The sequence below is a fragment of the Molossus molossus genome, unplaced genomic scaffold (assembly GCF_014108415.1).
Source record: "Molossus molossus isolate mMolMol1 unplaced genomic scaffold, mMolMol1.p scaffold_m16_p_13, whole genome shotgun sequence".
In the NCBI taxonomy this organism is placed as follows: Eukaryota; Metazoa; Chordata; class Mammalia; order Chiroptera; family Molossidae; genus Molossus; species Molossus molossus.
Window position 1 is genome coordinate 81,199,104 of NW_023425348.1, and position 23,397 is coordinate 81,222,500.

Below are 23,397 nucleotides of genomic sequence, written 5' to 3' on the forward strand. Positions count from 1 at the left end.
CTGAGAGATTTTCCCATTAAAGAAGGATTAGATATTTTTTCTGTTTCTTCAAAGGGTGGGCAGAATTTGTTTCTAATGCTTTCTACTTCTGTACAGAAAGGAAAAATGATAACTAAGTGTGGTAAGGTCCCTGCTCAGATTCTCAGGGGGTTGGCCAAGAATGACTTGACTTGCTGAAGGTTGAAGGATAGCCCTTACCCATCTTGCCTAGGAATTCTCTTTTTGATCAGGACTGGGGTGACATCGGAAGGCCCAGAGCTTGGACGTGGGTATCAAGGAGTCCGAATGCAGAATTCATGGTTCTGGAAATGCCCGGGGTGGTTCTGGCACGCTCCAGGCATTTTCAGCTGCCAACTTAAAGCTTAAAGATGATCCGCTGGTGGCCTCAGTTAGTTCTCAGCCAGGCAGAGCCTGCAGCCTTAGCGCATGCGCTCACCTCTCGAGTGCATCATTCGCACAGAGCGCTCCAGGTGGCCGGCAACAGAACCCGGGAGAACCCGGGAGTCCCCGCTTGTGGGCAAAGATGATATCCGCTCGGCAGGCTCATTATTTAACGATGTGGACAGCGATTTGGAATAATAAGGTAGGAATTTGAAAACTGGCTTCTGGTTATTTACTGATTTTAATGTGATAGGCCCTGAAGGCTGGGAGGCACATTTGCAAAAGTCTTTGTTTCCTTTTTAAAATGGTCCTCCGTCTCCACCTCCACAGCCAGATGTAATAGCCGAAATCACAATGTGCCTCAAACCGAATGCTTCCTGAAGCGGCTGGGTCTGTCTCAGAGGGTCACTTTGGTGATGCTGGTGGATGTGACGAGCGCCCAATGACTAACAAGGGGTGTGCCACCTGGACTCTGTCAAGGAAAGGTCCCCAAATATAATATAAACTGATTCTGAAACAAAACAATAAAGTTCTTCAGTAAAAAGTACAAACTCAATCCAAGAGCCAGATCTGAAAAGCACAAATGAAAATATTAAGAATTGAAACAATCAAATAAAAAACACAGGAAGCTTCCAGATTTCACACTGATGGCTGAGATGGTCCGGCGTCAGAACTGGCTGCCCCGGGGTGTTAAGGACTGCGAAACCCTGTCTGGAATGTTGTAGAAGGGATTTCTCCAAGGGCAGAGCCCCAACCTCAGCATCCAAACACTGAGTGCGTGTTTAAAAGGCAGGCTCCTGGGATCCGGCCAGGAGCTACAATTCGGAATGTCTCCAGGGGCGCCCGGGAATCTGCTGGTGACTTCACACACTAAGGTTTGAGAACCGCTGGGTTATGACTGCCTTGGGTCGGGAGCATGACTTCATGCTGCCTCAATTTCATTCCATCCTGACAACCTCTAATTCTGTGAGTTGATCCAGGATCCTTTTATTTTCTTTATCATTTTTGAAATGCTCATTTTAAAGAAACGACATTCTTTGTGTTCATTGTTCCCCCAATTATCTGCATCTGGACTGACACCCCCCACCCCGCAAAATCTGCACATGGGCTGTATTTGACAAGTGTCTCTTCAATGACACTCTTCAATGACAGATGGACAAAATGCATTCCTCAGTGTGACCCAGATGTCCACACACGGCCCAGTCCTGCCCTGCTCGTTGTTTAGAAACGGGAGTGTGATGAGAAAGGACAGGGTCCAGTCCTGGTCTCTGCAAACACGTCTGTCCTCTGGGTGTCAGAATGAGGATGTGGCACAAAGAGGTCGCAGAGGACAGCTGGGATGGAAGGGGCGGGGCTGTGCCCCAGAAGGGCGGTGGCCCGGGACGCTGGCTACAGGTGCAGCTGGTGCCACATGGCGATCTGCCGGCGTGGGTTTTTGAGCATCTCCTCCCAGTGGCTGCGCTCCGAGCCCGCGGCGTGCAAGCCCAGGCTGCAGTGGCCCAGCGTGCAGCTCTGCCCCTCCTCCTCCTGGCCCAGCACCTCCAGCTCCACGCTGGAGGCCTGCAGCAGGTCATCGGGCAGCTCGAACATGATCATCTCATTCCACACGGGGTTGATCTTGTGCTTGGCTCGTTTCGTCTGCTTCTTCTTCAGCTTGCGAGCCTGGTGCTTTAAGGTCACCTTGACAGAGACATCTGGGGAGGGACAGAGGGGAAAAAGAGTCTGAGAGAAGGGTCAAGAGTGAGCTTTGGGGATGTGGCGAGGTCCCGATAATGCTCTCTCTTAGGGATGGAAAGAAAGGGTCTCTGGCTTAAGACCTGCACTGAGACTCCCTCTGTGCGCGCCCCCACCCCGCATTGGTCAGGTATTACTTCGACAATTATTAAATGCCCACCATATGGCGGACACTGGCCTAGACATGGGGATACAGCAAAAGTTCCTGCCTCAGGGAATGTATAGTCAAGTATGGAAAACAGACAGTGGCATAATATATGAGGCCGGTCATTGGGTGACCCCTGATTGTGTCATGCTGGAGGACAGCCAGGGAAATGCCCTTTGCCATAAGCCTTTCTGGTACCTTTATGTCCCACGTCAAGCTAAGCCCAGGACAATGGCTCAGACATCCTGCAGCTTGATTTTAAATTCAGTCCAGAAAAAGCAAGCTACCCCACGTCTTCATGCCCTGGGTTCTCTGTCCAGGCATTTTTGTCTGTTAGAAGATAGCAGGTCACCTGCTGGTTGAATGAGTTCTTCTCCTCCGTTCTTTCATAAGTTTTACCTGAGGACCCCCACTGCATGTGGAGGGTGAGGGCAGGCTGCCTTGGCCCCGTGGGCACTATGCCAATGGAGCCGCCCCGCTAGGAAATCCGCCCCAACCCCCACCGCCAGGGAAACAGGCCACCAGACAGCTTCCAGGTACATCACAGGGCTCGGGACGCAGGTTACGTTTTCATTAGTCAGGGTTCCCCAAGCTAATGAGAGAACCATTGTTCCTCTGCGTTTCTTACTGTAATCATCACCCCGGGTACTGAGTTTGTTTCAGCAGATATCTGAGAGACAAAGTGTTGAGCTGTGATGTCCTGACAAGAGTTATACAAAAAGAGCAGGAGGCAAAGAACTGTCTGGAGGGGATGAGGAAGAGGCACTAATGTTGACCTTGGCTCAGGAACCTGTCAGCAAGGACAACTCTTCCGACTTCTTCCACCCAAGAGCTTTTGCTCAGAGTCTGAAGGCAGCGGCAAGTCTTTGTGTCCTGTTATAATTTCTAGGTATTGCCTGGGCCAGTTTGGCTCAGAGGTTAGAGCATCAGCCCGTGGACCAAAGAGTCACGGGTTCGATTCCCAGTCAAGGGCAAGTACCTCGTTTGCAGGTTTGATCCTTGGCCCCCGTCAGGGCGTGTGCAGGAGGCAACCAATTGATGTGCCTCTCTCACATCAATATATTTTTTTCTCTCTCTCCCTCCCTGCTTTCCACTCTATCTAAAAATCAATGGAAAAATATCCTCAGGTGAGGATTAAAAAAATCTGTTTACTTATATGCTGCCATGAGCACTTGGCCCTGGGTCCAGGTGCCATATGGCAACCTGCGAAACTTCCCTGCTCTGACGGAGAACCTGTTTGGTCCCCTGATTTGGGGCCTGGGCTAGGCATCCAGAAGGAGAAACCGAGGCTTCTAGAAGAGATGTTTATTTGGGATATGTGGCATAGACACCCTAAGCTTCAGGCTGCCTCAGCCCAGGAACCCACACACCTTCTGCCATCACCCCCACTCAGCTGGTGTGGGGGTGGCAGGTTGGCAAAGGCTGAGAAAACAGAAGAGACTGGGGTGGGTGTGGGGTGGGGATGGCTAGCTGAGACAGGATTAGGGGAACCTGGGCTCCTCGACACCTGCCCATGAGGTGGGCCCAGCCAGGTCTGGGTGACAAAGTCTGGCCAAGTTCCCTCTGTAACCCACTCCACTCTACTCCGCGGCTACGACCTGCCCCTTGGCTTCCTGTGACCCAGGGCTCAGACTGGTTCTTCTCACAGAGGATCTCCAAGGTCGGGAGCCCCTGGGAGGAATGAGCTCATACTCGAGCCTTGATGGATGGGACTGGCCAAGGAGTAAATGGATATGAACATAACGAAGTGAGTGCGTCCTTTAAAAATTCATTTGTGAGCTTGGGATGGAGGCTGACTCCACAGTGTACTCATGTCCCACCTCCCTGCTCCCTGCCCCCATTGCTCCACCCTCCACACACATTCCCAGAGGCCAGAGGGGCCCTGGCTCTCTCCCCTCACAACCCACTCACCCTTCCCCAGGAGCTCCTTGGACGGGTTCGAGTGGAGGTTCTTGGCCTTAATCAGCACCACCAGGAGGCGGCTAGCAGCTGGGAGGTAGCTGATGGAGAGCAGGACCTCTCCCGTTCCGGCAGAAGGTTCCTGAGACGGGAGGAGGAGGGTCAGAGATGGCCTCAGTTAGGGGTGGCCTCTGCCCACCAACTAATGCTAAGGCGAGGGCCACATGACCTGTATCCCAGGCATCCCGGGAACCATTTAGCCATGAATGCTGCCTTCTCTGCCCTTGCTGAAGGGAGAGGGCACAGAAGAGTTACGTGCGGCTTCTGTTTCAACACGAGTTTGTTTCATTTGCCCCCAAATGTGATTTTCCAAATACTTTATATTCAAACCCAGCCTATAAAACAGACCAAAGAGATGCCCCTCAGGATGGGACAGGGGCAGAGGGCCAGGACTCCCTCTCACCCTTCACATGCCCCCGCCCAGCCTCCGAGGGTGTCTTTACAGAATGCTAGGGTTCTAGGGAACACAGCTGGAGAAGCACCACCTGACCCACCAGGTTCCTGGGACAGTGGGGAGTTGTGTTCATTACTCTGTTTGAAAAGATAATTCCTTCCAGCCCTTCCAGAGCTGAGAGAGTCCACAATGTCATGTGCTAATGCTGAGCAGGACCCTGCTTAGTCAACAGAATGGCCAACCATGTCAACAAAAGGCCAGGCGTAAGGTGTTAGCTGGTGCACTAGACTGTGGCCATAACTTTGCAGGAGGTGTGGAGGCCTCCGAGAAGCATCCAAAACGTCTATGCCCGTCTGCAGCTTTACAGAGTGTCTCCGTGAAATTCCTACAAGAATTTGTTGAAAATTTTAACAAATCCGTTGGAGGACAAAAATGACGAAAAGAGTCCCCACAGGAGGGAGATGTCTGTCATAGTCCAAAGGAAATGCTAAGAGTAGCAACTCAGGGTCTGGGTTCCAATCCTACCACTTGCTAGCTCTGACCTCAGGCAAGTTACTTAACTTTCCCAAGCCTCCCTTTCCTCATCTGTAAAATGGGAATAATAACATCAACCAATGGGGTTGTAGAAGTTAAATGAGTTCATACTTAATGGCTGCAACAGTGCCTGACACTAACGCTGGGGAACTTGTTGGCTTTATCACCATTAGTTATGAAGGAAGTCCAATCACTGCTTCTTGAGGTTAAGTGGAAACAATGTTTCTGGCTGAATGGGGCCAGTCTGGCTTTGGGAATGAGGCTGGATGGAGGAGCTGGCCAGTCCTCCACCTGAGTCACACCTTTCACCCAGGAAAAATGTCTGCAACATCACCCCAGTGATCCAACTAGCCATAAGCGACCAGTCATAGGATAAAATGATTTGGGAGCTGCCAGGAACTTTGGCAATAGCAGCTAACGTTAAACACTCACCATGTGCCAGGTGTAATTACATTATTGATCACACTAGGCTGTAAGCTTCACAAAGCATCCCCAGCACCCAGCATCCAGCACCCAGTTGACACACAGTAAATATTTGTGAGAAAGAAGGGTGAGACATCCCATTTAATCTTGGCAACAATCTTAAGAGCAATACTAATTTTATTTCCGTTTTAAGTATAAGACCCTGATGCTCAGAAAAAGCACGTTCCTGCTTGGGGTCATGTAGCCAGCAAGCAGCAAAGCTGAACCTTGAACAGAGGTCTGGTCTGACAGCAGAGCCCAAGTCCTAACCCCATTGCTCTCCAGCATCCTTGGAGTCTGCTCCACACTCAGATTTCACAGCGACGGGACTAAGGCCCAGGGACGTGGCCAGGCACGCAGAGGGGCGGCAGAGCTGATGGGCACCTGCCTCCTGATTCATGGGCACTCATGGAAAGTCCAAGGTTAGTCTTGGCTGTAGCCACAGGGTGACCAGGCTTGAGCGCTCCACTCGCTCCAGACAGGTTAAAGGAGCCTGGGGCGGTCAGCCGTGAAGGGCTTGTCACCTTGGCGTAGGGTGGGTGCCAAGAGTCCCAGACAAGCCCGGCCGGCTGCACCACAGCCAGAGGGTTTCACCACATCTGCCCGTCGGCTCTGCTGCGTTAAGTGCCTGCCGACAGAAATACAGGCATATACCACCGCAATGAGAGTATTGCAATAAAGCAAGTTGTAATCTTTTTGCAGGTTGAGGGTCTTTCCTTCAACTCATAAAAAATGCAACATCCGTGGAGTATAATATAGCAAAGCTCAATAAAATGAGGTGTGCCTGTAACCCTCTTCCTTTCTGTCTTCTGGTTTGTCCTCCCCTCCTTCCCCCCAGCTTCCTCTTGAGCTCTCGATGAATCATTTAAGCTGCCTTAGGGTGGGTGCTGTATGGTCCCTGGTGACGCACATGCCACTTTTGGCTGAGTGTCTTCCGGTGAGAACTGGGGCACTGTGGGCACCTTTGTTAACCCATACTGGGCTGCAGCGACCGAAGGCTTCGCCTGCCTGTTCACTGCATCCTCCAGCTGAGACCAGGGGCTCTCTCCTGCCACACACACTGGGTGCCGCCTCCCACCCCTGACTCCAGGCTGCCCTCTGAGATTGCTCAGGTTTGTGGCCAACAGGCCAGTGGGCCAAGTGGATGCCAGAGCATATTGTACAACAGTGACAGCCACGTGTGTGATGATTATTAGAGTGCATGAGCCATAAAGGCAGGGCTTTGTCTTAGCTACTGCTGTGTCCCTAGCTCCTGGCATTGTGCCTGGCACATGGCAAGGTATCGGTGGAATGAAGGAGTAAGTTCTACTCTTCCAGGGAGAACGAGAGAAGCAGTTCTGGTGCCTGAGACTCCTGCCTATATAGGCTGGAGCTCAGCCCTGTTGGGGTGGCACCAAAGTCTCCAGGGCTCTGGGGGAGCCCCTCCTCCCTGGAGAAAGCTGGTTTACCAGATGAATAAACCAAAGTGTTGGTTCTTCTTCCCAGCACCCCCAGCTGTGACTCCACACAAATCCCATACCACAAGCTAATTAGGGAGTGTGCTTTGGAGCAGGCTGAGAGTGGCTGTCAATGTTGGTCAAGTTTCTGAGCCTTGGAAAAAGAGAAAAGAAAGGCAAGAAAGAGATGGAAGCAAAAAGGGGAGCAGGCAGGGGTGAAAGTGTACCCCCGCCTCTGCAGCGCCCATCAGGGAAGGCGCCTGCTGATGGTGCCTCGCACAGCCAGGCCTTGGCGTGGTGGCGAGTACAGCCAGACCAGCCTGGCCTACGGCAGAGCTAGCCGTGTCCCAGACGGCGACCCTGCACGGGTGACTGGACTACTCCAAGCCTCAGTCCCCTTGTCTGTAAATGGGGAGTCTCAGCACCACCTGCTGCTCATCTTCCCTGCAGTGCCTGGCACATAGCAGGTGCATAGGAACTAGAACTGAATTTACATGAGGATAATACTGCTGGCACCAGAGCCGATACACTCATAACATCCTGGCAGTGGAGGTCTTTGCATGGCAAGCTAGAAGCAAAACTAGACACCAGGAGTCCCAAATCACGGGCTCTGAATCTGCTCCAGCCCTCCACCCTGTTCAAGATTCCAGATTTCAGGCTTACACACACACACTCACACTCTCACACACACACACATGCGCACACACACTCACACACACACACACACACACACACACACACACACACACCCGAGCTGGGAAGTTCTCTAAAGCTTGTTCCATGAGCACTGGCCCAGTCCTGCCATCCCAGGCTCCACTAACAGGTTTTACCTGTCCTGGGAGAGGTAACCCTACCTTAATGGAAGTCTTCAGCTCCCCCCACTGGGCGGCCCCAAGAGGTACGGATACCCCATCCAGGCCTAGGCGGAGCTCCCCAGCCACACTGTGGCGGGAGAAGCGGTCGCAGGTCCTCAGGGTCAGCGTCAGAGTCGCTGTGGGGAGCTCCTCCGCCGCCAGGGGGAGCACCAGGCCTTCCTCCCAGGTGGTGTGCAGCTCCCGCTTCTTCAGGATCGTCTGGGCCTCCACCGAGCCTGTCCTGTTGGCCACGCTGCCTTGGACATAGCAGTCACAGCCTCCGTCGTGGTCACTGGTCACAGCTGCAGCCAAGGACATAGCAACACAGACATGGAACTTCCTGAGAACCCAGGACAAGCACGACCCTGCTTCGCGCTGCGGAATCTGGCTTAAAGGGCAGACCTGGGGTGTGCAGGAGAAGCTCAGGGCTGACCAGCTCGGCTTTCTAGAATCACCTGTCAGAAAGCCATGGAGAGGTGGCTCTCTTATCTGAGGGGTCAGCACACGCTGGTCTTCCTTGGGGAACAGGGACAAGACTTGGTGCTTCCCTGAGCCCCTCCCACCTAGTGACAGAGATTTCCCCAAGGTGCCCGAAGCCTGAAACTGCTGATGACTTTTATTAGTGTTGCTGTTGACACTGTCATTGGTTTGTTCTGTGCGTTAGATATTTACCACACAACCACTTGTGATGTGAGTCACCAACGTTGTTTTCTATTCTGAACCTTGGTGTTCTCAATGCTTCGCAGTGAGTGTATTTGCACCTGTGGTGCTTTTACGCCTGGTCCCTAAATGATGGCGTGAGATACGGTCGCTGATGTTCCCCAGGAAGAGCCGAACTGAGGCCACGTGTCCTGATAGGAAGAACTCTCCACAGAGCTTCGCGGACATCGGGTACAGTCCCGGCTTGGGCACCAATAGTTGGAGGGAACTTAGACAAGCCACCTGATGTTGTTAGACTTGTTTCCTAATCTGCAAAGTGGAACCCCTGTGAAGACCAAATGTACGAAAGTATATAAAATTGCTTAAAAATCTCTTAAAAATAAAAAGGAGAGACACTCCCTCAAAAAAAATTAAATGAAATACAAATGTCCAGTGTATCCTGCCCACAGCTTCCAGGAGCCATGCAGTAGCCCATTCTTAGCCCTGATTCCTTCACAGAGTCTTAGCTTCGTTTGCTGATGGTAGTGTGATCGTCAGGATAGAGACCAGGGGCAGCCAGATCTCCTGGGAAAGACTGCCTGGTTCTATGGGTGCTGAATCCCCTCTGTGTCCAGCACAAAGCCCTGTGTCAAGTGCATCTGTGCAAGAGACGCCTAACTGTTCACCAAAACCCCATTTCCTCTTTCTGCTGGGCACCTGCTGGGCCACATTTCCCAGCCCCCTTTGCAGTCAGTGGCCATGTGACTGAGTTTCAGCCAATGGGATGTGAGCAGGAGTGACGCACACCATGTGCAGGTAGTTTCTAAGGAACGATTGTGCCCTCTCCCTGTTCTTCCCCGCCTTCCCCTGCTGGATACAGATGACAAGGAGGCCCGAGAGGATTATGGAGCCACAGATGGAAGGAACCTGGTCCCTGAATCACCATTTGGAGGAAAGATACCGCCCACCAGGAATCTCCACTTTGGACTGTTATATGTCTGACCATCACACATTCCAGGGTCTATTCGCCACAGAGTGCCAATCTAGCACCAGCCCCCAGCTGTGGATGCTCCCGTCCCTCCTGCACAGCTCCTCCAGGGGAGACAGACTCATAGGAGTCCCTGAAGGTCAACTGAGAGCATACCTTCCAGGCGAGTCACAAACAGTTCCGCTTTCTGCTGGTCATACTGCAGGCAGTAGTGAAGTTTGGGGGCTTGGTTCCAGGAGGCAGCCTTCTCTGGGTTCCAGGTCTCCATGACACAGACATCCTCCACCACACCTGTTCAGAAGGGAAAGCGTTCCTGCCACCATGCTGGAGTCCTGTTTTCCAGATCACACCTTCCCCAGCTCTGCCACCAACCCCAACCCAAAGCTTCCAGGCAGGTGCCAAAGCATGGTGGCTGCACCTGTGCTCCTGGGCCTTGCATTTCCAGTGCTCAAGGCATGGGCTTTGGTGGCAGACAGAAGCTGTACATAATAATGTGACCTTGAACAAGATACTTGATTTCTCTGAACCTCAGTTTCCACATCTTTACAGTGAGAATGAGAACCGTTCCTTCCTCCTAGAGTTACTATGAGTATTAAATAAAATAAAGTGGGGGAAGTACTTAGCCCAAGGCCTGGCCCGTGGTGAGCTTTCAGTAAGAAAAACTGTCATAGCTGGTGTGGTTCTGGTCACCCTGTCTCGGGCAAACCATCCCCAAGCCATCTCCGGCTCCACCTCTCCCACAGAGTCTAGTCCCTGCTCCCAAGTAGTTAATGGCCAGAAATAAATGTCAAAGAATGAGTCAGGACGAGATGCTGGGGGCATGGACAGGGGTAATGGATTTTATTTTTGTGCATGTTCAATAAATACTTGCTGAATTAATGAATGAATGACCTTATTTTGAATTCGGAAGTTCCTAAAACCAGAACTAATTCTCACTCTGTCCCTCACTTGAACAGGCGTCAAACATCTGGAAGACTGTCATTATTCAAATGTAATACAAGAATCAAAGGATCGGCAGCTGCAGCAGACTCCACTTTAAGCAAACTGGAATTAAAATATTTATTTTCAAAACTAGAGGGCAGAAATATAAAAGAGTATTTAATGTCTAAAATGGTTCGTTATTGGGTTCCTACAAGTAGGGAAAGATGTCCCTGGAGCATCTAAACAAGACCAGATTGGCCAGGATATGAGCAATGTGCAAAGTGAGATACACATACGCACAGGACTCATGTGGCTCCCAAGGGCTCCCCGGGGACACATACAAGGTCAGGGTCAGAAGAGGCTTATTGGGCACTCAGAGCTCTCCACCCTCAGACCACCTTAGCCTTCAAAATCAAAACCAAACCAAAGCCAGCACCACTTGGAGAAGCAGGAATGGATTCAGCTTCAAGAATTGGAACTTTGAGCTATACACCTGAAACCAATACAAAAAATAACATAAAATAAAAATTGGAACTTTGAGCTCTACACGGCGCTGATGAGGATCGTCTCTTGTCAGAGTAGACCACGTCCAGCACACGATGGGCACAGTGTCTGAGGGCTCTGGCATCCTCCCCGGTGCTCCCTTACCTCTGGTCCATGCTTGCTGAACCAATCAACTCTCGATAGACTTCTGGGTAATCAGAACTTGTTGCCTTATGGGATGAGAAAGGAATGAGGAAACATGAAAAGGAGAAGATGAGCTAACGTGTTCTGAATTTTTCAAAGTTCCAGACTCTCCTGTTCTCCTTGGTGGAGAGTGTCCAATCCTTGCTTCCTCTGAGCTTTGAGAAACCTGGGGCTCCCAAGAAAAGAGAGCCCATCATGGTTGTGATTATAATCAGCGCCCCCAAGTGTCCTCAAGCAAATGGTTTCCCACCCAACCTCAAGCTCTCAAGTCTTCGGTGGGTGTTTTTTAAACCTATTTAAAATGTAGGCTGGCAAACCTGGAGGCTAAAAGCCAACCAGGATTCATTCATGCCCTAGGCACTGCGTGAATTTGTTCTTGAAGAAATGCCAGGCTAATCACTCTGGTTCAAAGTCAGGTTGGAGGGGCATTTGTTTACTGGCCAGTGTGAGGTAAAGCTGGACCCAGGCCAGGACATGTGTTAGGAGTGGGGTGAATGTCAAAGCTGGTTCTGCTACTTTTGCTTCTACTGTCTCTGTCTCCAACCACACAAAACAAAACCCCAAACCACACAATCCATTCTCCCAGCTGTAGTTTTCACCTTCTTATACAAGCCTGTGTGCTCCTCTGGGTGAAGGACTGCCTGTGCTTTGCATATCTGCCCCAGTGCCCAGCATAGCACTGTCCACCTGAAGGAGTTGCATTCTTGATATTGATGATGAGCAGAACAGAAACAATAATAACAATATATTATGATGACTTCCTAGTGCTGGGCCTTGAGTTAAGCACTTTATATGCATTATTTTATTTATCCTTTACAACAACTTTACTGAGTGGGTAATAGTATGAACCCACTTTACAGATGAGGAAACTGAGGCCCAAAGAATTTAGCAACATGACCGAGGCCACACAACAAGTATATAAAAGGGCAGAGAATTGAACCCATGACTCTGAACCCATGGTTTTAACCACAACTCTTTATCCGCTCTCAACAGTTGTACACATGATTTGAAGGGAGTCTCCATTTCCCAGTGAAAATCTAGGGGCCTTGGGAAGAAGCGATGAGGCAATGTGTCTGCAGGAATAAAGGACTATAACCCCGAGGCCCCGTGCCCACCTGATTGCCCAATATCAAACGTCACAGACACTGGGGCTGGCCATGCCCAGCATCCACATGGACACTGACAACCCCCTGAGTGTTGCTCATGGAGAGTGAGGTGCAGGAGACCCTACCATTCTGAGGAAGGATGAACAGCTCCTCTGTGACCTGTCTCTTGAGGCGACTGTCGTTCGGGGCCTGGGGGCTGGCAGGCGCAGCAGGCTCCTCTGTGGTCCTCAGCGTGTAGTCTGCATAGTTGATGACCTCCGGGGCCGTCACTGCCGGCCTGGGGCCATAAATGTCTGGGAACTTGAGGAGCGCTCGGGGCTGGACGGGCTCCGTGGATTTTTTAATGTTGAACTGCAAACAAATCACTCTGGTTAGTCTTCCAGGGGACCTCCTGCCTGTTTTCCGCCCGCAGAAGGGAGTAGCGATGAGCTGACCTTTCATGGGAGGCAGAGGGAGAGCTGGGCTTCCCTTCTGCTCTGAGGAGCGTGACCTGGGAAGGCAAACGTCGTTCCAAACCCACCTGAATCCACAACATCACGAGTCATGCTCGGGCCCACTGAGATGCTGCCCTGTTCGTCCATTTCTTCCTTCCTCCATCCATCCCTCCCTCCATCCACCCTACGGCTGAGTCCCCAGTTGTCCCCAGTTGATATTGATGTTGATGAGCAGAACAGAAACAATAATAACAATATATTATGATGACTTCCTAGTGCTGGGCCTTGAGTTAAGCACTTTATATGCATTATTTTATTTATCCTTTACAACAACTGGGCGGGTCTCAGGTGGTCCTCCCTCTGCCGCTGTCTGTGCCACTTGCTTCTTTGTTTTCTCTCTCCTGGGTCCTGTTCTCTCATTTCTTCTTCCCTCCCTTTCTCCACCTAATGGCTCAGAAATGCCAGTGGGCCCACCACATTCAGAACAAACTCCTTGCAGTGACCTCTAAGCACTAAGCAAATGCTCCCCAACCCCCTCCCTGCGCTCCCTCCAGCCACGGAGCTCCCTGCTGCTCAAGTGGGCTGAACTCTTTCTGGCTCTGGCTTCTGGCCCTCAACCCTTCCCCCAAACCACCCACCCTCATGCTGGAAGTTAAGTCCCTCCCCCAAGCTGACCTTCCTTTCACCACATCCTGCTCTTTGCTTTACCACACTGATCTCACGCTCTGCTCTCTCTGTCACAGGCCAGCCCGCTCGTGGACAGTCTCCCCCACGGGCGGACGAGCTCCACAAGCACAGGGTGAGGTCTTGTCTTGCTCCTGCTGGATCTCTGGGGCTCGGCACCATGTCTGCTTGCGGGGAACTTGCAGCACAGACGCTTGGCCAGGGCCGCCCTGCCCAGGTGTACGGTCTGTGCGCCGCACAAGGTGAAGGACAAGGGAGGGCTGAGATGCTGTCTGCGCACCACTGGTCCACGTGTCCATTTGGGCGTTCACATTTGGTTTCATCTCAGTTTCATCATCTTAGAAAAAGGCTACATTGATTAATTCCCAGTTTGATCAAATTTGGCTGATTTTGCGTTTTTTGGGGTTTTTTTTATCCTCACCCGAGGACATTTTTCCATTTTTTGATCAGATAGAGCAGGGGGATGAGAGAGGAAGAGAGGGAGAAACATCGATGTGAAGGGACACATCGAGTGGCTGCCACCCGCACGACCAACCAGGGCCGGGGACAAACCGCAACCGAGGTACATGCCCTTAGCGGGAACCGAACCCGGGTCTCTCTGTACCGCAGGCCGACGCTCCAACCACTAAGCCAAACCGGCCAGGGCTGATTTTGCGTTTTTAATGGGGAAATAATTACTGGACTCAGTTTGAGTGAGGTCCACCCTGTGTCACCTCAAGTCCGCAAAGCGTGGGTCCGCAGGCCTCCTTACTCAGCGAGTTTCCATCTGTGAGTCCCACGTGACCTCCAGAGCCAGGGCAGGCTGGGCTGTCCCCGGGTGTCGCCAATACCCATCCCCCCTCCCCTTCAATTTTTCTGAGTTCCACCCCAACCCCAGGTCCAGGGAAGGTGGGGGTTCTATTTGGTTTGATCCTATCAATTCTTGGCATCATTCTGGGAACTGCTTCTGGCCCAGGGGTTGGCACCCATCCTGGGAAGCCAGCCCAGACAGAACTGAAGGGCTTGCATTCCACGGCCGTAGAAGAGATTCTCTCCCCTACTGGAGAGGACACATGTGGCCCATCTTGGGACTGCAAAGTGAGCCAGTCTTAGGAGAAAGCTGAAGGTGCAGACAGCAGGATGGAGAGTCAGAAGAAGCCACGTCTCTGATGACAGTGTCATTAGCTATTGAATCAACCAGGCCTGAAATCTGTCCTGCCTCTGCTCTTCAAGTTACATGAGCAATATTATTCTTACTGTTTAAGCTGGTTCGAACTGGGGTTTCTGTGACTTGCAGCCAAGAGCACCCCAAACTGATGCACTGTTTTTAACAAGCATCACAGGAGATCATGACCCAGGTGTAGAGAAATTCTGCCTAGGGTTAGATACCAGCCCCCCAACCCCAAGCCTCTCTGCATCCAGCCAAAGGTACCCTCGACTGCTGTTCAGCCTTGCCCCGCCTTGGTCAGGTCCTGTGCAGCAATGACCGTCTTCAGTGGAGGGTGATTTCGAGCCCTTGACCAGGTGGGGAGTAGTCTGATGACAGCTACATGAGCCTCTTCACTAGTGACAGCAGCAGCTGATCACTGACCTTGTTCTCTCGTACAATTTTATTTATTGCACTTCAAAACCCTGGTTCTACCACATCGTTCAAATGCATCTATGTTTCCACTTAAATAGCATAAACTTCAGTGCCCAAGAAGCAGGAAGGTTTGGGAGGTGAGGCAAACCTTCATTTAATGAACACATAGCTCCTATGCTGAATGTTAGGAACACACAGGTGACCAGACAGACGCTGTCTTTCCCTAGGAGGCTCATGTTGGGCAAAGATAAATTAATTACGAAATTAATGACCTACAAACAAACACTTAACTTTACCAGAGATCTTAGGCGACCCCTTCCGTTATGACTAATGTTTTCACCTAAGGACCACTTATTGATTTGGGTTTTCACACTGAGTCTCCATCTAAAACATCACAGCACCCAGGTAGGGGAGGCAGACACGGCTCGAAAAAGGGACAGGTTGCTTTGCCCTTTATAGTTGAACTTTAAAAAAGGAGAGGGGACAGATGGACACAGAGTATTCGAATGATGCCCAACGTGGGCCAGTGCGGCTGGGGTCTGCAGCTACGCACGGGGAAGCCCTCAGCGGGGAGCCGGGCCAGGGAAGAGGCACGCCACTTCTGTCACTCCGGGCTCTCATGTGACCAGCAACACACCAGCAGGTGTAAAAGAGATTGCAACATGGCCTGGCGGTCAGAGTGCCCGCTCTGGAACAAGATGGCTTGGCTGGAGTCCCATCACTGGCTACGGAATCAATCTTCCGTGCCCCCCATTTCTTCATCTGTAAAATGGGGGTGCTTACTCCAGGGTAATGGGAAGTCTTCTGGAGCACTCGGGAATCCTTCTTGAAATTTCCAGTTCTGTCTTAAAATTCACATGGCTTTTTGTATTGGACTCCATATGACTGTTCTAGTATGAAAAGTCTCCCTTGTTGATTGTGTGACTTGGGATACTCGCAGGACACTAGCTGGCACCACGGTCCCTCTGCTCATCTCCCACCTCCCCTAATCAAGAAGCAGGACTCGCCCTGGCTGGTTTGGCTCAGCGGTTAGAGCATCGGCCCTCGGACCAAAGAGTCGTGGGTTCGATTCTGGTCAAGGGCACGTACTTGGGTTGCGGTTCATCCCTGGCCCTGGTTGGGGTTGTGGGGGAGGCAACCAATCGATGTGTCTCTCTCACATAGATGTTTCTCTCTCTCTTTCCCTCTCTCTCCCTTCCTCCTTCCCTCCCACTCTGATGGAAGATAAATGGAAAAATATCCTCAGATGAGGATTTTAAAAAAAAGAAGCAGCAGCAGGACTCTATCTCCCTGTGTTGGCCACGTCAAGCTAGAAGTTAACGGAGAGAAACTGTCATTTGCCTCCAGGGAAAGATGAACTCCTAGAAGCTGAGTCTGAGTGGGAAGTTTTCCTTCCAACCATATAGACAACTCTTTTAGAGAGAATTTGGGGTGCAGCCATAGAAGCTCTTAAGCAACCCAAAGACTTGATTCCCTCTGCCCTTTCCCTCTGCAAAGCATCCTCACAGCCACCAGGTCACTTGTTAACAGCCTTGTATTAGTCAGGGAAGGCCAATGCTGTGTAACAAACAATCCCCAAACCTCGGTGTCTGAACACACTAAAAGCTGATTTCTCACAGCCTGAGAAGAGTCTGCTGGCTCTTCTCCAAACTTGGAGTCGCAGCTTCTTCTACCCTGTGGTTCTGCTCATCTGTGCCCTGTACTTTTCAGATTTGAACTCACTGAATGCTCATAATAACCCTATCAGGAAACTACTGCAATCAGTTCCATTCTGCAGGTGAGGCCCCATGGACATCTTGCCAGCAGTAGAGACTTGGTTCAAACCCAGGCTGACTCACTGCAGAGCCCTCTGTTGACCCACGGTGCTGTGCCGCCCCTTGCCTGGCCCACTGCCCCTTCCTATATCCCTGGGACCCTTCAGACAGAGGAACAGACTTGCAAGTGCTGGTTCCCACATTTGATGTTGTAGGTTCACCTGGGAAAATGTAAATTCAGATTCCCAAAGCGACCACCAAGGGTTTTGACTCAGAGTCTTAGGTGGAGCCTGAGGAACCTGCATGTCTGACAAGCCCCCCAGGGTGACCATGGTGTGAGTGCTCCCTGAGGCTAATATGTGAATGCCTGGTTTGGGGATGACCCCAGAAATCCAGGTCGGGTAGATGTAGAAATGTCCTCATGCATGGTGAGCTGCTCACAGGCACAGCCCCCCATCTCTTAGTCAAGTTCTCTCGGCCCACAAACATTTGTCTGGTAGATCTCCAGCCCCTGGGGAGCTGCTGGGACCATGGTCTCTACTTCGTGGCTGCTTATCTGCCCATTCACAGGGTCAGATCCCAGGGGGAGAGCACATTTCAAGCTGCAAAGTTGAAATTCACTTTGAAGAAGCAGCTTATCTTCTGGTCCAGGTGCCAAGCAGTGTTTCCATGGCAACAAAGCCACAGCACCATCTTTTGTTATCCCTTCCAACACCCAGCCTCTGCTTATTACAAGCCTGTGTCCTATCCTTTCTCAAATTCCCTGCCCTGGGGACTCACCTCCTGCTAGTCTCTTTCCCCTCCATGCTTATTTTAAAGTCTAAAAGGGCTAGTTTGTGGTTGACCAGCACTCCCTGTCCCCTAGCTGGTACTTGGTGGACTAGCCCTGCTGTCAGTCCGGTAAACGCCTCTCCCAACCAGGCAGGAATGACACAGCTGGGAATAACAGCCAGGCCCAGGGCAAACCCAAACTTGGCTGGTAGTCATTCACCGATCTTTTGCTCAACATTTATTAAATCTCTAAGATGCTGGTCAACTGCGAAACAACACTGTCCAGTCATTTTCCGCATGGAGTGAGCGTGGCCAGTGGGCTAGGGAGAAGACCAGGAGGTTCAAAAAGGCCGTTTTAGGTAGAAGTACTATCCAGACAGAGACAGATGGGAACGGGGTAGGTAGAAGGGAGAGCTGTATTTACTAAGAATTTGAGGACTTCTTAACCCCAAATTTGCAAGAAAAATCTAGAATTAATCATCTTACGCATAGGTCTCCATTTAAACCCACTTCATAGAGGGGAAACTGAGGCACAGGGGATGTAAGTCTGAAGTCACACAGTTAACTAGACACAGAGCTGGGATCTACACCCAGACATGTGACCGTGGAGCCTACAGGCTTCCCTGCTCATCCATGCACTTCCCGCCTGAGTCAGACCACGGGACCAGACATTCCATGATACGCTATCTTCCTAAGGCCTTGGGAAGATGGAAGGAAAAGCCTGCTGGGGGGGGAGGGGGGAGAGAGGTCCCACCTCCACCCTCCTACCCCCGCCATCCACTCATTCACTCCATCAGTCATTGCTCGACATTGAGAGCCTCTTATGTGATGGAGGCCATGAAAGACAGTGGTCGCTGCCCTGGCACATCACATGGTGGGCATGGGGGGGGAGGGGCAATGAGGGGATTAGCAGAATAACCGCTGTGAGGGAGACCAGCCTGGGGAGGGTGCAGGGTGGGGGGCATGTGTTTGGGGGAGGCAATTCTAAGGAAGATTCAGAGGTTCTGACTTTTGGTAAGTTGTCCCCCCCCAAGGCCCTGGGAACGGCAGTTTGACAGGTGGAGGGCTAGGAGAAGGGCATTCTGGGCCACGGCAGCGGCTTGAAAGTCTGTGGTGCGTGCAGAGAACAACGGATCAACTCAAGCTAAAAGGCCGTGAGAAGAGGCGGGCCAGTGAGTGTTGCCATTATCCCCACATTTTCAGGGGCAACAGAGTTAAACAAAGCTCTTGAGGGACTGCAGACCACAAAATGGCAAGATCGCGCCTCGATCATGAGCTCCCATAGGTGATCCTGCCTGACTTCCTCTGTCAAATCCCAACGCCTGCAAGGGCAGCACGGCCGCCACTTCACGGCCACCTCCATGTCCCAGATGCTCTTGCAGGAGCTGCGGACCTTACCGTATCTAATCCTCACTCGGCCCTGTAAACACGCGCCTAGGGTTTCCTCATTCTATCCCCCAACGTAAATAAATAAAAATAATTCTTTTCTCTACAGAGGAGGAGATTAAGGCTCTGAGAGTTTGAAACTTGTCCAAAGATCCCAACAGCAAATGAATGGCAGCTTTGGGCTCAGACCCAAGTTCACCCCAAAGCCAGAGCTGCTGACCACACACTGCGTCACATGGTTTCCTGGGGGCCATGTCTCTGGAGCCATAAACAGGTAAAGGTGGAAATGTCCAGACACTGTGTTTGAGTTTCTGCAGGTGCCACATCATTAGAGCGACGACCTCATTCTTACCCCATCCAGTTGTCGGGGTGTTTAACGAACTGCCTGGATGTTTGGGCATCAGCTTTGTTACTGCTCTCAGTTCTAAATCTGGGTTTGACATTCTTTGTGCAGAAAATGTGTTTCATTTGTGACATAAGCCAAGATGTCAACAGTATATTGTAACCTCATTAATGCTTGTCCTAAGCCTTGTTTCAAAGTTGGGACCTTTTAAAGGTGACAGAAAATCCCTTTGGTCAGTAATGTCGGGTGCAAACACAGCCTTCCCACCCCATCCACCCCACCCACCCCACCCACCCCATCCTTATTGTCCCATCTCCAGCCACCTTAGCAGGGCTGTTGGCAAAGGCTCTGACTCAGCAAAGCCTCCCAGTTTCCCACGTGCTCCCCCGCCCCCACTGTATTGGTTGACTAGGGCCTTAGAAGTCTCTCTGTGAAACTGAATCCATATATCTGAGGGAAATTTCAGCCCTGCGTCATCAATAACTCTGTCAGATGGGAATACATGTTTACTACTGATCTCTGTGGTCTTAGCCAACAGTGTCCTTTTGAATACTTTAAACAATTATTTTTTCAGTTTCTCATTTGTGGGGGCTATGTATTTAATGTAGAAGTCATTTTGGTACTAACGGCTGAAATATCTGGCTGTATGCCGGTTTCCTTGACGCTGAATGCAGGATGTTCTTCTAGATCAGCTCTAGGGTTTGTTGATTCTACCACGCCCGGCTAATTGATGACACCGATGACAAAGGCAACACTTTGAAACCTTGGTATTATGCCAATGTTTTTAAATGACCAATAAAGTACAGAAATGTAATACTTTTTACCCTTTAAAATTGGTTAGAGCACATTCAAGGTTATTCTTTTTTTTTTTTTTTTTTATCTTTTTTTTTTATCCTCACCCGAGGACATTTTTCCATTCTTTGTACAGATAGAGTGGGAGGGAGAGAGAGGAAGGGAGAGACAGACAGAAACATCGACGTGAAGGGACACATCGAGTGGCTGCCACCCGCACGACCAACCAGGGCCGGGGACAAACTGCAACCGAGGTACGCGCCCTTAGCGGGAACCGAACCCGGGTCTCTCCGGTCCGCAGGCCGACGCTCCAACCGCTGAGCCAAACTGGCCAGGGCTCAAGGTTATTCTTATAACAATACTTCTTGCGTTCTGATAAGCTCTCCTTCGAGGGATAGAGAGGAGGTGAAGTCTGCAGAACCCCGAGCGTGTGAGAGCCATCCTTCGCTGTGGAAAACAAGTCCAGAGAACTCGAGCCGAAGCCATCACCCACTGTGTGCAGACACTTGGGAAGCACATCCGTTTCGGACCTGGCAGTTTAAAACACAGCCACGTTGTGAAGTGAGGCTTAAAACCAGGACAATGACTGTTTTATTAGATTCTTCTTGTATTTTGGTTTTAAGCCCAAATCCTTCAATTAAACAACCCTCAGATTTCTAGCCAAACAGGAATCAGCACATACTTGTTGCTAACTATGTATCCGCCCATCCTACAGACCATGGAAGATACATAATAAGGCCCTGCCCTCAGGAAGTTTACCATCCAGTGATGGACACCATCCGAAAATCCAGAAACATGACGTGCTTATGCTACAACTCTCCTACCTTATGCCCATGGCAGACATGACTGATCGAGTACTGCATTCTTTCCTCCTGTGCTCAGATACAGCCTGTCCAGCTTGGGGCTCCAGGAAGACACCACCAATCAATAAGAATTGTAAGCAGGAGGAAAGCTATGTGCCCTTCCTGATGCACACTTATAAAAGGATAAATAAATATAACAGGTAGTCTTAAAAGGCTGGAAGTCTGGACTGTGTGCTCCAGAAGACCTAACAAGGAGCTCCTCATTGTCAGTGAGATCAGAGAAGGCTTCCTGCAGGAGGGGGTTCAGCCCAACATTCAAAGATAACTATGGATAGGAGAGGGGGAGGTACCTCAAATTGAGAGACTGACAGAAGCATGGGTCCAGGGAGCACACTTGGGGCATCGTGAGTTTGGTAACTAAAGAGAAAGGGTGGAGGGATTGGAGAAATGGATTTACAGAGGAATGGTGAAGCCAGGCCATGAATAGCTTTGAATGCCCAGCAAACAATTTTGAACTCTCTCTTATAAACGGTGGAGGGATTGGCAGTTTGTGAGTAAGAGGATGGCATGAGCAAACAGTATTTTCAGGAAGTTACACTAGCAGGTGCATGCAGGAGCGACTGCAGTGGATGAGAAGACCAGCCAGAGGCATGGTGGGAGTAATCCAGGTGAGAGGAAGCGAGGGCCAGGCCAGCAAACACCTGTCAAGATCTAAAAGAGAAAGCAGCAAAGCCCACGACCTCTCCCAGGATCTGACAGTGCTTAGGAGTGGAGCCATGTGTGGGGAAAGGGAGGAATAAGCGAGAGCGCACCAGAAAAGGACTTCGGTTCTCACCCCTCAGATGTCCTTCTGTCAACAGCATAATCCCCAAGCGTCACTAGATGTCTACAGCCACAGCAGTGTCTGGGTAACAGACTGGGTCTGCCGTGTGGCTTTCTTGAGCAGTCAAGGGACGGCCACTAAGTTGTAAAGGAGATTTCAAGGGACAGCCACTAAGGGCTGCTCCTAACATTCTCCTTTCAGCTGTCATGTTGGCAGACTCAAAGCCGGTGAGCATCATCCATGGATGTCGCTGTTCCTGCTTTTAAACTAGATGCAAACCTACTGGACTTCCCTTTCGCATCACATGAGTCAACATTCCGACAGTTTACAAATGTTGTCACAAAAATGGGATTTGACGCCCGGCCAGTGTAGCTCAGTACTTGAGCATCAACCCATGCACCAAGAGGTCACTGGTTTGATTCCCGGTCAGGGCATATGCCCAGGTTGTGGGCCCGATCCCCAGTATGCAGGAGGCGGCCAATCAAAGTTCTCTCTTATGATGTTTCTGTCTCTCTCTCTCTCTCATTCTTCTCTCTTTAAAAAAAAAATCAACAAAGGAAAAAAAATTTTTTAATGCGATTTGATTACGGAAGGGCAGTAATAATATCATAGTATTTGGTTCCAAGTTACCATAAATATCAAATATTTTTCCTCAGCTCATTTCAAGCTTCTTGAGAATAATAATTGAACCATCTTATCAGCATATGTGTCTGATTGGCTAGCACGTATCAAAGCTTCAAAATATGCAGAGCACTGTACTAAAGGCTGGATCAAATAGGAAACAAAAGCAGTTTTAAATCATTGGGCCACCCGGCCAGTGTAGCTCAGTGGTTGAGCACCGACCCATGCACCAAGAGGTCGCTGGTTCAATTCCCCGTCAGGACACATGCCCAGGTTGTGGGCCTGATCCCCAGTTGGGAGCATGCAGGAGGCGGCCAATCAAAGTTCTCTCTCATCAATGTTTCTATCTCTTTCTCTTCCTTCCTCCCTCTGTAAAATCAATAAAGAAAAAAAAATTTTTTTAATAAAAAAATAAACCATTGGGTCTTGTGCAAACAGAGGGCTTTATCACCGTCGGCCCTGCCCTTTGCCAATTTGTACACACTCTCTCTGATGCACAGACTCTCCTCTTCTCATTACTACTTATTAGGGCTTATAATAATAGCTAGCACTGACTGAGTCCCCAGCAATAAGAGTTTGGGAGGAGCAGGTGGCACATTCAAGTGGGTTGTTGAGGGAAGTTGCATGAAGCAGAGGGTTAAGTAGGACAACAGGAAGGGAGAGTCCCCTGGGACCAGGAGCAGCTGGGCACTGTTCACACCCCCGGACCTGGCCTGAAGGGGTGGAGGTGAGTGGGTGTCAGGGGGAGAAGGGGACATGGAGAGTGGCTCTGCATGCAAAGGGACCAGGCACTGCACTACCTGGATTATCTGACTTAATCCCCACAACAATTCAGTGGCAATGACACAATTAACAGATGGCCACACTGAGGGGCAGGCAGAACGGTTAAGTCGCTAGGTCCCTGTCACACTGCCAGCCAGGGGCAGACAGACACTGGAACCCAAAGCCCAGGCGCGTCATCTTCTCCGCTCACCTAGTCTGCAAAGTCAAATCTTTTACAGCAGCTGTTTCAATGCCAACGTGATTGTTAATACTATTTCCTAATCCAGTAACCATTTCATGTACTGTCGCCGTCAGTGCAGCCTCCCAAAGGCCTCCTGTAGGAGTCACGGGGACTCGGCTTCTTCCAGTGGTGGCAGCAGTAGTCACCCTTCTCCTCTGCTCCCGCGGGGGCCTGATGTGCCT

At 50.7% G+C, this 23,397-nt stretch overlaps 1 protein-coding gene across 1 annotated transcript in view; it reads right to left on the reverse strand.

Moving 5' to 3' along the window:
- Positions 1–1,538: 1,538 nt before the first annotated feature.
- The window catches only part of SYT13 (synaptotagmin 13), a 36,806-nt gene continuing 14,947 nt past the window's right edge, over positions 1,539–23,397 (reverse strand). Inside the window, exons 2-6 of the mRNA XM_036259305.1 lie at positions 12,366–12,591; positions 9,683–9,817; positions 7,900–8,201; positions 4,172–4,301; positions 1,539–2,075 (exon numbers count right to left, since the gene is read on the reverse strand). Of these exons, the coding sequence (XP_036115198.1) occupies positions 1,771–2,075; positions 4,172–4,301; positions 7,900–8,201; positions 9,683–9,817; positions 12,366–12,591 (1,098 nt within the window). The 3' untranslated portion in view covers positions 1,539–1,770. The remainder of the gene's footprint in view (positions 2,076–4,171; positions 4,302–7,899; positions 8,202–9,682; positions 9,818–12,365; positions 12,592–23,397) is intronic.